A 15489-nucleotide genomic window follows, 5' to 3' on the forward strand; every position below is an offset into this window, starting at 1 on the left:
TGACATGAATAAAACAAGGTTTTAACTAATACCTTGTATGTTGTTGGTCCCAAGACACCTTTTATCAATCTGACAAATTTTTGAAATGTTTACTTTTAGAGATTTGAGGTGATAAAGAAATTTGTTTTTCAAAATGTGTGACTTTTTGACTTGTGTCCCTGGTAGTATTATACATCCAAACGAAAAAGGTTTCTCTCGATCCAGTTTGTGAGGTGACAGTACCGATACATTGATGGTCTGAATGATTAATTTAAATTAAAATTACAGTCAGGTTTCCATTGTAAAGATTAAATGACAGAGAAATTACCAAGTAAGGAGACCTGTTGTACTGACACCAGTAGAATCGAAAGCACGAGTGCAATAGATGGACACTTACAATTTAACAGACCCACCAAATTCACCACAGCTTAATGCAGTTCTGAACTTTCCCCATCAACAGCTGCCATTCATACCTCTGCAAGTTCCTGTTCATTCACACTGGCTGTAATGCTGGCTTTCTTCCCTGAGGCATGTTCACTGTCAGCCCCATTGGCATCTCCTTTAGCATAGCTATGGACAGTAAGAACCCCAGCTTGGCCAAGAGTTCTTCTGGGCAAGAGTTCAGCTGACTCAGAGTCTGAAGTAGAAGAATATGCTGGAGAGCTGGACTGAAGGCTGAAAGCTGAACTCGGCTTAGAAGCAGTGAGGGCTGAGGTGGAACTGATTGAATGAGGAATGGAAAGATCCAGCGCAGCTGCCTCTTGCTCTTCCTCCTCCTCCTCCTCCTCTTCCAGTTTCACATTTTTCAGTTCTTCAAATTTGACTTCTGAAGAATCCACATAATCTGAAACAAAGACAGATTGTTGATGAAGTCAGGGCAGCTTGGAGACTGCCTTGAATTAGGCACCATGAAATGATGGAGAAGACAACCACTAGATAGGAGGCTCCTGGCTGTGCAGAAGAAACGGAATGCACAATCAGGAAACAGTAGCTGATTTGTTCAAACATCCTGTCAGGTAGTTCACACACTGCTTAGCAGGAAGGAACCCACGGTAAGATAGGCACGTGCTTTACTGAGCGACTGACCCTTGCCCTTTTCCTCTCTGTCTAGTCACTTGTCTAATGTCATAGAAGCTCTCTGGCCAGGACTGTTGAAGCATCCAGTATGTTTCTAGACAGAGGGAAATGATGAAGTGGAAAGACTAGAAAATTCTAGAAGCTAGAAGGGCCAGCTTTTTTACAGAAATCTCAAACACTTCCTCTTTCCTTTGAGACTCCTTGGAAATAAGAAGCTCCAAGGACATTTTCCATCATCCAAGCAGCCACAAGACAGTTGTCTGCACCCTTGTTCTTCCCCTCCCCCCACCCTGCTCATATTGGTCTCCTCCTCCTCCTGTTCTTAACTAGAAGTGCCACCTACATGTCGGGTGCTAACAAAGTCATTTAGGCAAGCAGTGGTCTCCATATGAACCAGTAGTGCAGTCAAAAATGCCACACACCCAGGAGCGGAGGCCAATAAATTGAAAGCCTCCTAAAGAGGGACTCTGGAGAAGGAAACCCCAAGGCACATGAATATTCCAAACACTCTGCTTGTCAAGGTTCAAACAGGCCTTTGTGACACGCTGTCAAACTCAAATGGCCTCTTAAATAAGAGGGGATGACCGGGATTCAGCACTAGTGCCTCTGGTCTGACCTTTAAAACACAAAACTTATCATACTATACAGTAAGATAGAACTTGAGAAGCAATTACCTGAAACTGGGAGTCCATCTTCACCCTGCTGCACAAGCTCACTAGAGGGTCTGACAGGAGGCTCTGCCACTTCCACCTCATACTGCACAGAGCTCAGCTCCTCCTTAGGAAAGGCTTCGCTCTGACTCACCTCTTGTGGCACCTCGAGGCAGACCCTGTGCCTCTTGGTTCCTATGCGATGCTTGGGCAGACTGCAGAAAACAAACCCACAAGTGGTTGATCACACAGAATTACTTAGGTGAAATCTCAGGTCAGTACCCTCAAGAAATGCCTGGTTTGGGTCATATGCCAGATGCCAGGAATTTTAGAAACCAGCACTGGGCAAGCCATGCACTCTCAGCTATTTCAAAATAGCCTTGTGTAGTACCACTCATCCTTAGGTTCCCTCAGCCCCACAATGTACAATTAAAAGATGCCGGAGTACATTGGCTCCCCTCACATAAAATTCAAGACCACCAGCTTAGACATCACTGTTAAACTATTCCTTAAGCAACAATGAATAGGAATTGTGTACTATCATGGCAACTCCAGCATTGACACTGCTGGAATTTGGCCATGGAGAATGTTTACACAATCCCAACAAAATGCTTCTTCGTTCTTGTCTCCAACATACAGCACTCCTCCCCAACTTCAGGCTTTGGGCAGCAATGACCTAAGTAGGCAAACCATGGTGGATCAAGCTAGTGCTGTTGTATGGCTCCCTGCCATTTATCCCCTGACAGATACACATCAGCTTGGACCTAACCACTTTAGCAAAGAGCAAATCCTCTTCCTGAGACAGGAACCAGCCCAATCCCAGCTGCTTATGTTCCATTGGAATGTAAAGCATTCCAGTGCAGCAGGTTACACTGGCTTGTCATTGAACAGGGAAGCATTCACCACTACATGACATACCTCTTCTTCTCATCCATGTCCACATCCTCTTTACATGCCTCCCCAGTTTCTATTTCCTCACTGCACTGCTTCCCATTCTTGACTTTCTGGAAGAGCTCCCCCTTGAAGAACTCTGCTGCCTCTGGTGTGGGAAGTGTGTGGTCAATGGCAGTCACATCTTTCCCAGCTTTCCAGAGCTTGTAGCGATCTGGCTGGTATTTCCTCACAAAAACATCCATGGAGATCTTCACCATATCCTTCCGACATGAGCACTGCAGTTACACAGAAGACACTAGGCCAATTACATAAGCATTTTATTTTCCAACCCAATACCACTTTGTTCTTTTGTATCTCAACTGATCCAAAATACCTCCAAGTGGTGAGACTCATACATCTAAAATCTCCCTTGTCAGGATTATCCACCTATTATAACTGGGGAATCAGTGAGGACAAAGATTAAATGGCTTGTACAAGATCACGTAAGGAAGTCAGCATACATGACAGAACAGAAACAAGGAGAGCGAGCAGGTAGCTAGCCAGAAAGAAAAGCCACACCAGAGTGCATCGACCTATTGGCGGAGTTATCCACATAGTTAAGAGCACCAACCCATTTGCAGATTGTTTGAACTCCTCCCTATTTACAGAAATTTCTGTTCTGGGCCCTCTGATCTTTACATTGCAGAAATGAAGCTTAAATAATATCTGCAGCTTATACGACAATGCAGTTGGGTCCAGAGACAGGTCTTTAGCTTCTAGACTCCTCTTGCCCAGAGTTACACTTCCGGGGCTAGCAAATCTTAATGTGTGTGTCCAGGGTGGGAAAGTAAGGATGGCCTTGCATGGTGGTGAGAGGGAGCGATCATTTGGACTGAACAGGTTCTAGCACTTCATAAATAGACTTTTAGTTGAGTTCTCTGGCAAACAGCAGTCTGTTGCTTGTGGGCTTGTCTACACACAAGTTGTATCGCTTTAACTATCCTAGCAGAGGTAGGGCTGTACCACCAGTTATATCGGTATAAAGGGGTTTACACCAATGTAGCCTATTCCCCTAAGGGGAGCAGAATAAGTTATACTAGTATAAAGCACCTTTGTAATGATATAACTATGTCCCACTAGGGGTTGTGCAAATTTAATTACCTCAGTACAAAAACATCTCTAAGCGAAACAGCTACAGTTGGTACAAAACCTAAGACCCTGCCATAATGTGCAACCTTCCAGTATCTGCTCAGTCTTACCCAGCAGTTACAGTCTAATCTCTTATGCTCTAAACCCTTAACATGATCTCTTCCTCTGGATATCTCAGATGGGATCGGTGTTCCATCATTTGCTGCCCAGAGTCGAAATGGGCACCAAAACCCTAGATAAGAGGCTCATTTGACTCTGCTGCCTGTAGTTATAGGAGATAGGAACAATGGTTTGTTCTAGAGGATCAGTCAAAGAACCAGACGTCAAAAATACACCAAAGCAGATTTTTTTTCATATGCAATAAAAAAAGGACAGTAGACCACTTACTAACACAGACTGCTTTCCATATTCAATCCACCGAAGCGTAGCAAAGTTGGTAGATTCAGCACAATTAAACCCATGATTAAAGCCAGCATGATAACCATAAGGGAATGTTATCATGAATTCTCCAGCTTCCTGTGTCACCTAGAAGAAAGGAAGTCCATAAAGACTGTTAACTGGTTCACAAAACAGTTCTCATTCTCCTGGGTTTGACATATAAGCTGCCTTTGCTCTCCTCTTATGCAAGGATTTTCACTGTTTCCTTAACATGCTGGAGACACTCACTCAGCAGTAGCTGGTAAAATTGCAGTGAAGACAAAAGGACTTAGAATGTTTATTTCAAGCTATGCTGGCCAGGCAAGCAAATAGATTCATGCCCTACTCAGGTCCCCTACTGCAGTGCAATGAACTACAGTCCAAAACTCAAGATAGTACAGTATTAAATATACAGCAGAAAACTGTTGGCAAAACTCAGGTTCTCAGCAATTCACCTGCATAAACAGACGTAGTCAGACACTCCAAGACCACAGAAGATACAGGTTAGAGTGCATGCTTCTAGAAGTCCTACTCACATGTGCATCATAAGAATTTACATTTTAAACATTTTCTTTTGTTGATTAGCTTAAAAAAATCCCTTCCCATCTGCCCTCCTCAGAAATCCCCACCGTCTCTCCAAGCGGACATTCTGGGAACCCTTTGACTGGACTTGCTATACTTAAAAGTATCCCAGGCCTTTTTCCTTCACCTTATCAAATGGGATGCCATATTTCTTCAATATCAATGGAGAGATGAGGGTCATCTTGTGACGGAGAAAAGCTTCACAACTCTGGGCACTTCCTGGAAAGAAGCCTGTTTAAAGAAGGGTATGGAGAGAAGTTGAATGCTCTGCTGCTGAAACCAGGAAAGAATAAGTTAATTAATCAGTACTCTACTAGGAAAGTTACTGCCCACACAAAGTAACTCCCTTCTGGCCTAGAATAGGTGTATTCCATTCTGGACCGTACAAACCTGTACTATGTAAGGAAGACATGGTCAGAAATCAGATTGGTGACCTAAGCAGATATAGCTGCAGGCCTTAAAGAGGCCTTCTCTACAATATAGGGGATGGGGTGCAGTTACCTTCCCCGAGTCAACAGAAACCTTTATCAAAAGAGCAAAGACCATCTGCATATTCTTTTCCTGCCTTTTAAGCAAATTCAAGTGACAGCAACAGATGGGTAACTTCCTATTTTGGAAAATTAAGTAAGTTTTTAATACATGGCAACAAGTAGTTTATGTTCAAAATGCAGCCTTTTAAAGAAGTTCAACAAAACCACTACGAACAGAACAGGTGTTGTAATTTTAGTAAGAGTCAAAGAAGACAGCTCATGGGGCTTTAATGATAATCTTGTATTATTAAAACCCATAAGCAATAGCACAGTTGTGCATCAGGCAGAATACAAGATTAACAAGTCTAATTCCATAGTCCAAGCTAAACTAAGGGCAAAAACTTGAACATGAATAGTGGAGTGAGTAGTTTTTATAGCCTTAGTTTTAATTTATAAAACATTTTTGTCTTGAGTGTTCCTCTTATAGCAAGAAACACAAAAATAACCTCATATTATCAAGTGACAAGTTATGAAAACAATTGTATCACCACATACAGAACTATGGTCCACACCCACGTGAACACGTAAGCATGTTACAGTCTGGCAGAGACCTGAAGCCTATCGTAATTATCCCCCTACCCCATGTAAGAGGCAGAATATAGGATCAGGACAGAGAAGAGTTGAATGATTACCTTTGGCAAGTCGCTCCAGTCGCTTCCCATGCTCTGGAGGGATGGAATACCTGCAGTCACAAGAGCAAACCAGTAAAAAGGGGACAAGAAAGTTTGGTTCTTTTAAAAAAAAAATCCATTTACAACTTCAAATATAGAATGGTCAGCAAGATATAGATTGCCTACTTATTCCACTAACCTATATTAGCTCACTCAATTTTCTCTTTTCTCTAAGGACGGACAAGAGAACTACTGGTGAAATGATTGGTTAGGCCAGCGATACAGTATTGATTTGACCCTGTTACATACAGGAAAATTCCATCTATTTCTCTCTCTTCAACAGCCTGGAAGCTCAAACAGCTGCTTTCCAGCATGAACAAGTTGGGAAATGTACCTGTTAGTTCAAACTGGCATTTGAGCCTCCTGTTAGTTGCAGACAGATTGCTGGGAGAACATGGTTTGAAACACTGGTCATACAAGAGAGCCCATGAGTCTCCCAGAGGACCTCCCCATATAGACTATTCTCCCCACTGGAAAAGCCAGTTTCCCACCTGGATTCACCCTAAACAGAGAAAAAAAGCAATGTTTAATTTCACCTCTGCTATAGGTGCCCTTCCTGGCAGATATCTGTCACTGAAAAGTATCCAACTTCATGCTGTCTCTGCACTGCAGAAAATGCCATGCTTGACAAGGGTACCAAACTGCAACCCTAAGGACTCCATTATTTCTAAGGCATTTGGAACCATACACTCTAAGTACTACCCAACTCTCCCGTAGCCTTGTACTGGAAACGCACAGTTCCTCCAGTGTGAGAGGGCTCCCCATTGCGAGGCACTGGAAACTTCCAAATGCAGAAGAAAAGCATTTAGGTCAGGATGACCCACCACCCTTCTAAATTACAGTAAGTTACAATAATTTAAAATCCCCCTCACTGTTGAGGATTACAATACACTGACCAGTTTAACTGTCTGTCCATCATGCTTCGCTTTATTTAAATCTTCTCACTACACATTTGCTTAGTTTGATAAAATACTCTTACTACAATTTTTATCAAGCAAATGTTGCTATTGCATTCTACCTAAAATAATTGGTCATCACTTCCACTAAAATATTAAATCTCATTTGCTTAGGCAAGAGTCTGGGGAGAAGTCTCTGAACTACTTGAAATCACGGCATGTTTGTGCAGCCAAAGGCATAACAAAAAGGGAGAAGTTTGAACTACATTAGCGAACATAGCACTAGTGTGGAAGGGGTTAGGAAGATTAAGCACTCCTACAAGCTTTGCACTTTAAGGATTGGGGGTGTCTCTGCATATTCCTTTCACGTACTCCACACTTTCTATTCCCCCCCCCCCAAACCGTTTCCAACCCTTCTAACCACAGTAATTAATTGTCCCAGACTGAAACAATAGCACTAAGCAGCTAGAATTTCCACCATTCATTGGTTCACCTAACAGCCAATTGCAATCAAGTTCTAAGGTGCAACACAATTAACTCTTTCCATTGATGACCTTAAAAATACCTAGGTGAGAGGCTTTTCTCATAGGACTAGTATAATTTAGCTCAACAGTTCTCATCCTTTTGTTCCCACACTACTGGTGCGCCGTCTCTCTCCACACTAGGTGCACCCAGATACAAAGCAAGAGGAACAGAGTCTCACACGCACGCCCAGCCCTGGCCCCCAATCCAGGTGTGGGGTGGGCAGGCTCCTCCTGGCAGGATCCAAGTGCAGAGGGGCTTACTGGGGGGGGGATCTGGTGTGGGGTAAGAGAATTCTGTTGGGGCAATCTGGATGCACAGGGGCTCGGTGAGTAGTCTCGGGAATCTGGATGCACAGGGGCTCGGGGGGGGGGGGAGCGCAGGGGGGAGGTGCAGGGGAATGGAACTCTGCAGGGGGGTCCAGATGAAGGTGGTTGGGACTTGGCTGGGTGAGTCTGGGAGGTGGGGGAGTGGGGCTTGGTGGGATAGGAGTCTGGGTGCAGCTGGGTTGGGGTTCAGTAGGGTGGGGAGTTCAAGCACAGGGGGCTTAGCAGGGGTCTGGATGCAAGGGAGGGGTGGGGCTCCACGGGGAGTCTGGGTGCAGGAGGGCTCCAGATGCAAGGGGGGGGGGAGGGGAAGGTCTGGGTCGTCAGGATGCATGGGGGTTGGGCAGCCAGGGGAGTTCCCTGTATAGCTTCCCTTGGCTTCCCTGCCAGAAGTAATTTTTCTGCAGGGAAGGAAAAATAAATAAATCTGTGGGGGGATATGAATATGCGCACATGCAATGGCACAGAATTCCCGGGGAGTAAAGGAGCAGTAGCCTGAGGAGACGGAGGAAAAAAAACACTAATTTTCCTAGTAATCGTTATCCCTTGTTTGCCCATCTGTCCCTTCTCATTTATCGAGGGACTCCAATAGTTTATGGTATTCTCTCTCTAGTGAATCTTGGAGGCTACTCTAGCAAACCTTACCATGACTTGGGTTCTCCAAAGTGCAAGTAATTAATACTATAAAGGTCCATGTCCTCAGTATGCCAGGCAAAGGAGGTTTTCCACATGCCGAAGTAGAGGTAAGGAGTATTCACTCCCTCGATGGTTATGCCACTTTCATTCTCCACTACGTCCAGGATTGTGTTCAACTTGCCAATATTCCACTCATGTACATGCTGCAAAACATGGAGCTCAGATTAAGCAAGAAAAGCAACATGTTAGCAAGACATCAGTTATGTAACACTCACCCCTACATCACTCTGTACTTTGGGACACAGAGATTTGTTTTTCAATTTTGCTGAGCAATCTGAAGTCTTCACCTCCCTGTGACTCCCCCCCCCACTCGCCTTTTAAATACAAGTCTCATTTTCTATTAGCCTGTATTTAACTGCTACTAATCACACCCCTCATTAACATCTCAGCATAAAGGCCGAAATCAAAGAGGGACGTGCGTGACATGAATCTGAAATCCCCTAGCCTCTAGAGCAGGGGTGGGCAAACTTTTTGGCCCAAGGGCCACATCTGGGTGGGGAAATTGCATGCAGGGCCATGAATGTAGGGCTGAGGCAGGCGGTTGGGGTGCAGGCTCCAGCAGCTCCGGGGTGGTAGCGGAGCTCAGGCAGGCTGCCTGCCTGCCTGCCCTGGCCCTGTGCTGCTCCCAGAAGCTGCTGGCACCACATCCCTGTGGCCCCGGGGGCAGGGGGGGGGGGAGGGCAGCAGAGGGGAGAGGCAGGGGGCTGTGCGTGCTGCCCTCACCTGCAGCTACCTCCCCCGAAGCTTCCATTAGCAGCGGTTCCCCGTTCCCGGCCAATGGGAGCTTCGGGGGAGGTAGCCGCAGTGGAGAGCAGCGCACTGAGCCCTCTGCCCCTGCCACCCTCTCTCCAGGGGCCATAGGGATGTGGTGCCGGCCGCTTCCGGGAGCAGCGCGGGGCCCACGGTGCTGGCAATCCTGCTGGCTGGATCCAAAGCCCTGATGGGCCAGATCCGGCCCACGGTCCATAGTTTGCCCACCCCTGCTCTAGAGACAAACACTTCAGGGTGAGCCACACAGACGGGCAGCACAGGTGTAGAAAGCATGCACCACCACCCACTACACTGGTCCTGTACAATGGGAAGAGGACTTCAGCATCCAGAACTGTCATGTTTTTCTTCCTACCATTGTGTTTCCTTCCAAACCCCCTGTTAAAAGATTGGACTAGACCCCTACAAATTTTTGAATGGAGGTGCGCACCTCTTTGGAAATCTCAGACAGAGGTCCACAGACCACAGTTTGAAAACTACTGTTCTAGTCTAACAAACTCTTACTGGCAAAACGTTGCTGCATGATTATGCACTCAGTTCTGATGGTTATCAGCATGTCACAGCTATCAAGGTGAGTCACACCACAATTAAGTTATCAAAACTACAAAGAGTCCCCCACGGAATTGTGTACAGCAGCAGGATACACAGGCGATACGTGTTCCCCGCTAGTCTTCATTTCAGGCTCCTTTGTATTCGTAAGTACATTAGCACCATTAAGTCAGCTTTGTGCCTTACCTATATTTATATTTTTAATTAATTTTGGCTCCCAGGAGTTTCCAACTGTATTACAATAAAGCACTAATGAATGGATACACATGAATACTCTCAGTGTCTTCTAGTCAGCCTCAATAATTTTGATTTAATTACAAATATGTTAGAGGTACAACTGATTGCATCTCTCACGTAATATATTTCAGAAGACAGAAGTCTGCTATGAACTCCATTAAACACTTCTGAAACTTCGCAAAGCTGAATTCCAGGGCAGAGAGTTTACATGATAAACCCTATCAAGATGCACAAGGATGATTATGCCACTAGAAGACAAAGTATTTTCCTTCACCTTCTCATAGAGCGTGCCATTAACATCAGCACCATAGATGGGGGCATTGAAAGTGAGGTTCTTCCAGTATTTCCGCTCAAGGTCCTCAAAGTCGGTATATCGGGGTGTGCAGTACCTTAAAAAAAAGAGCCGTTTCGTCAACTCATTTAAGCAATAAAAATTTTGCAATTCAATACACTAGAGTTTAGAGCAACAGCCCAGAATTAAGAAAGCAGCCAGAAGGTTATATTCAAAAAGTTAATGAAAGAATAAAGAGGCACATTTAGCGTATCTCTCAGTAGCTAGGGCACTGGACTAGGAGCCAGGGGACCCAGGCTCTATTTTCTGCTCTGCCATAACCTGTTGTGTGACAGTGGGCAGGTCACTTCACTTCTCACCCGCTTTTTGTACAGTGTCTGGCAAAATGGGACCCCTACCTTAGTTGGGATCCGTAGGTACTACTGAAATACTAATCCCCAGCATAACTCCCCCAGCAAGTTACAAGTTTACAAAGCATATAGTTTATCCTTTACTGTTTAAACGAACAACCCACACTGAACAAAATGAAATAATGAGCATTTAATTAGTTTTTTTCTTTAGTCGTCAAGCCACATCTTGTCGAGGGAATATCATCTTTTTAAAAAGTTAATTTACTAACAATTACATTTATTTCATAAAGTAGCATGTAAGTCTAGTTTACATTTCAATTTCTCTCAGCTAGAACAATGGAAACTAATGAAAATTTCACTTTCTGGATCTCAGAAACTAGTGTAGTAATGCAACTTTTGAGGTTTCAAACACGGCAATAAAATAGCTAAAACTCAGTTTTATGAGTGACTATAAAAATAACATTGTTGGGTTCCAAATTTGTGGTCTTTCAATACCTCAAGGTCAAGGGTGCTCAGTTAATCATGAAACACCATTTGTTTCTAATTTCCAGCCCTGTAAACTACTTGTAATTTCAGTTAGGTTCGGTGAGCAAGTGCTGGGTGATGTTGGTATCGTATTAGATGATCTGGTGCTCTCTTCTGGTCTTAAACTCTATGTAGCGCCTGCGGGTCAATTTCCATCCTTTCCTTCTTGTACATCAGTTTAAAAAACAAACAAACAAACAAACAAAAAAAAATCCCAGAAGACCAAAAAATGCCACCACAGCTAAACAGAGTAAAACAGGCAGTTATAGGCAAAAAAGCATCCTTTAGAAACTGGAAATCAAATCCTACTGAAGAAAAGTAGAAAGGAGCATAAGCTATGGAATAGAATTGGGCAGGTCAAAAAAGAATTTGACGAGCAACTAGCAAAAAAGGGTTAAAAAAAGAACTGTATACATTCATGGAAGATAGGTCCATCAATGGCTATTAGCTAGGATGGGCAGGGTTGGTGTCCCTAGCCTCTGTCTGCCAGAAGCTGAGAATGGGCGACAGGGAATGGATCACCTGATGATGACCTGTTCTGTTCATTCCCTCTGAAGCACCTGGCATTGGCCACTGTCAGAAGACAGGATACTGGGCTAGATGGACCTTTGGGCTGATCCAGTATGGCCGTTCTTATGTTAAAAGACACAACAACTAACAGCAAAACACAAAAAATATTAAGTGCATCAGAAGCAGGAAGCGTGCCAAACCATCACTGAGGCCATTGGACAATCAAGGTGCTACAGCAGCACTCAAGAAAGACAAGGCAGTTGAAGAGAAACTACATGAATTCTCTGCATTGGTTTTCACTGCACAGGATGTGAAGGAGATGCCCACACCTGAGCCATTCTTTTTAAGGTGTCAACTCTGAGGAACTGTCCTAGATTGAGATGTCAGCAGAGAAGGTTTTGGAACAAACTGATAAATTAAACAGTAATAGGTCACCAGGACCAGATGACATTCACCAAAGAGTTCTGAAGGAACTCATATGAAATTGCAGAACTATTTACTGTGGTATGTAATCTATTACTTAAATCAGCTTCTGTACCAGATGACTGGCGGAGACCTAATGTAATGTCAATTTTTTTTTAAAACGGTCCAGAGGAGATCCTGGCAGTTACAGGCTACTAAGTCTAACTTCAGTACCAGGCAAATTGGTAGAAAATTATAACAAAGAACAGAATTATCAGACACATAGATGAACGCAATAGGTCAGGGAAGAGTCAACACAAATTTTGTAAAGGGAAATCATGCCTCACCAGTCTATTAGAATTATCTGGGGGGGGTGGGGGGGGGAGGAGGAGAAAGGGAAGGGAAGCAACAAACATGTGGACAAGGGTGATCTAGTAGGTATAATACAGTTGGACTTTCAGAAAGCCTTTGACAAGGTCTCACTTCAAAGGTTCATAAGCAAACTCAACAATCATGGGATAAGAGGGAAGGCCCTTTCATGGATCAGTAACTGGATAAAAGACAGGAAACAAAGGGCAGGAATAAATGGTCAGTTTTCAGAATGGAGAAGTAAATAGCGGGGTCCCCCAAGGATCTGTACTGGGACCAGTGCTGTTCAACATATTCATAAATGACCTGGAAAAGGGATCAAACAAACAATCAGGTGGCAAAGTTTGCAGCCAACACAGAAATCAGTCAGGATAGTTAAGTTGAAAGCAGACTGCAGAGTGTTACCAAGGGATTTCACAAATCTGGGCAACAAGATGGCAGATGAAATTCAAGTTGATAAAGGCAAAGTAATGCACATGGGAAAACATAATCCTAACTATACATACAGGACTAACAAAAGTAAAGTGTAGCAGGACAGATCTGTTAATTAATATGCCATTTTTGCATTGTCATTTTAAAGAAAATTTTGTTATCGCTAAAATGTTCTTTAACGGTTAACCAGCTAAATACCTCTACCCAAGAGAATCCATTTAACTATACACTAAATAGAGAGAAAGCTGTGTGATGGTAACTGATGCATAAGCCCCACAGATGTTAAAATGCAGGCACAAACACTCTTACTTGTCACTATTTGCAATTCTTCGAAATTCCCGGACAGTCATAGCCTTCTTCTGGATGTTGTACTGTGTGAAGAGGCCAGACTGTCCAGTCACCACCTGCTGAATTGGAGCTGGGATGACCAGTTCATCAATATCATCATAGCATGTTCGCGGTTTCCATTCCTTTGGGGGAATTACCTGATGGTTCACAGAATAAAAGGCAAAGATCAGAAAACATAGCAATTCAACCTATGAGTTAAGTTTCCTTTAAGCTGCATGGCCCCACAGCTGCCTATTAAGCCCTGTGCAAGGGCTCAGGGTTGCCGCAGGGAAAGGCACCCCTCCCCACTGTGGACCTGCCCCAGATTTGCCGTGGCCAGCCAGGGAGGAGCCCCTCCCTCGGCCCGGCCCAGCCCAGCCGGAGCTGCCACAGCCAGGGAAAGGCACCTCTCCCCCAGCCCTGAGCTGCTGTGGCTAGAGAGGGCTGGGGGGAGTCCTCTCGGCCCACTGCAGCCCTGGGGCAGCCTGCACCCCGAACGCCTCATCCCCCGGCCCCACCCCAGAGCCCACACTCCCCAACCCTCTGCCCTAGCCCTGAGCCCCCTCATCCCCAGCCCCACCCAGAAGCCTTGACCTTTAGCCGGGGACCTCACCCCCTGCACCCAACCCTCTGTCCCAGCCCTAAGTCCCCTCCCACACCCCAAACCTCTCATCCCTAGCCCCACCCCAGAGACCGCCCCCCCACCACGTTAATTTGGTTATGGGCACCAGTATGAAGGTGATGTGTCGCACATCACTTCCGTATTGGTGCAGACACCAAAATTCGCTCTGCACATGGATGTAACGAATCAGAGGGAACACCGCCTACGAGAGGAGCTTTATCTGGAGGACAAGGGTCAGCCACGGTCAGCAAGGAGCGAGCGCAGCAGGAGCAGGGCGACGTCAAGCTTCCTAGAACTGCTTTTAACTGCGGTTTGGGAGCAAGAACGGGAAGGTTCGGTTCACCAACCTGCACGGGCCGCCGGGCGCCGGAGAGACAAGGTGGGGGAGGCCGCCCCTCTCGCTGCACCCACCTGTGCGGGCGGGAGGCAAGCCCGGGAGCTCCGCCGGCGCGAGGGAGGGCGGAGGGCGGAGGGCGGGCGCGGCGCCGGCGCCGGGGCTTGTCTCTCACCCGCAGAAGCGGGTCCCGGAGCGGCCGCCGGGCCCCGCGCGCAGGCGGCGGGGGAGGCCGGGGCGCGACCCCCCCGCCCCAGGGTTAACGGGGCCGCTTTACCCGCCCCGCCCGCCTCGCCCCGCACCCACCTTGGCGAGCCCGGCCCGGTGGGCGCCGCGGGCCTCGATGTAGGCGACGTAGCGGCCGAAGTCGCGGAACTGCGCGGCGGTGGGGCGGAAGGTCAGGATGCGGGCGCCGGGGTTCAGGCTCTCCAGCTCGGCGGCCATGGTCCCGGCCCGCGCGGGCCCCGCGCCCCCTGGGCGGAGAGCTGAAGCCAGTGAGCCCGCGACGGCAGCCGAGCCCCGCGAGCCCGCCCGGCGAGCCCGCCCCGCGCCGCCCCGCGCCCCTCCCCGCGCGCCGCGCCGCTTCCGGGGCCCGGCGCCTCAGGGGCGGGGCCGGAGGAGACCGGGACCGGCGGGCGCCCCGCGGCCTCACCTCACTCGGCGCTCGCGACTGCCTCCGCCAGGGCCCCGCCACGATACGCCTCGGAAGAAGGAAAGGGAAAACAGCCCGCCCCCCGCGTACCAACCTCCGCTTCCATTGGTGAGGCAGCACCGCGGCGGGCCAATCGCCACAGGGTCCGCATCAGCCGCGCCTTCTCATTGGCTGAGCGCGCCTGCCAATCACTTTCCTCTTCTTCCCCCTGTGTCGCCCCCACCGCGAACGAATCTCTCTTGCATCCCGAAATCAGTTCCGGCGCGGATGGATATACGGCTGCGCGCGACGATGTTACGTCAGGTGAAATGACAGCGACGTGAGCTGTATCCCTCCACTCGGAGTGCCGACTAAAGAATCCACCAGAGGGCTTCCACTGGACAAGCTCCTCCCGTCCTCTCAATCGGGCTAAGCCAATCACAGCGCAGACTGGGATTCCAACCAATAAGAATTAGCGTCTCTCCCAGCCGGGGCGGCGGGAGTTGGCCAATCAGAAAGGAGAATATGTTGTTGCCAGGCAGATGACAGAGCCCCCGGCTGGGGGCGGCGCAGTTGCTAGGGCACTGCCGGGACGAAGAGACTCGACGCTGCGGAAGGTCCCATGCGAGAAGGGGCGTGCTGGGGAGGGGGCCCTGGGGAGGGGGAGCCCCGCCCCCTAGTGCTGGGGAGGGGGCCCTGGGGAGCCCCGCCCCCCTGGTGCTGGGGGGATGGGGAGCCCTGCCCCCCTGGTGCTGGGGGGCCCTGGGGAGGGG

General features: G+C 47.5%; 1 protein-coding gene across 3 annotated transcripts in view; it reads right to left on the reverse strand.

Moving 5' to 3' along the window:
• Nucleotides 1–14801, reverse strand: part of KDM4A (lysine demethylase 4A) — a 38719-nt gene extending 23918 nt beyond the window's left edge. The window contains exons 1-11 of one of the 3 annotated variants that reach the window (XM_084637146.1): nt 14738–14801; nt 14392–14558; nt 13112–13287; nt 10197–10311; nt 8318–8511; nt 5890–5939; nt 4855–4958; nt 4116–4253; nt 2625–2875; nt 1731–1921; nt 453–823 (exon numbers count right to left, since the gene is read on the reverse strand). In XM_084637146.1, coding sequence (XP_084493272.1) covers nt 453–823; nt 1731–1921; nt 2625–2875; nt 4116–4253; nt 4855–4958; nt 5890–5939; nt 8318–8511; nt 10197–10311; nt 13112–13287; nt 14392–14529 — 1728 coding nt within the window. In that variant the 5' untranslated portion in view covers nt 14530–14558; nt 14738–14801. Of the gene's footprint in view, nt 1–452; nt 824–1730; nt 1922–2624; nt 2876–4115; nt 4254–4854; nt 4959–5889; nt 5940–8317; nt 8512–10196; nt 10312–13111; nt 13288–14391; nt 14616–14737 lie in introns of those variants that run through there. The other 2 variants (XM_084637145.1, XM_084637144.1) reach the window with 2 other exon arrangements.
• Between the last annotated feature and the right edge of the window lie 688 nt (nt 14802–15489).

Source organism: Lepidochelys olivacea (genome assembly GCF_965140295.1).
Source record: "Lepidochelys olivacea isolate rLepOli2 genome assembly, chromosome: 8".
Classification (NCBI taxonomy): Eukaryota; Metazoa; Chordata; order Testudines; family Cheloniidae; genus Lepidochelys; species Lepidochelys olivacea.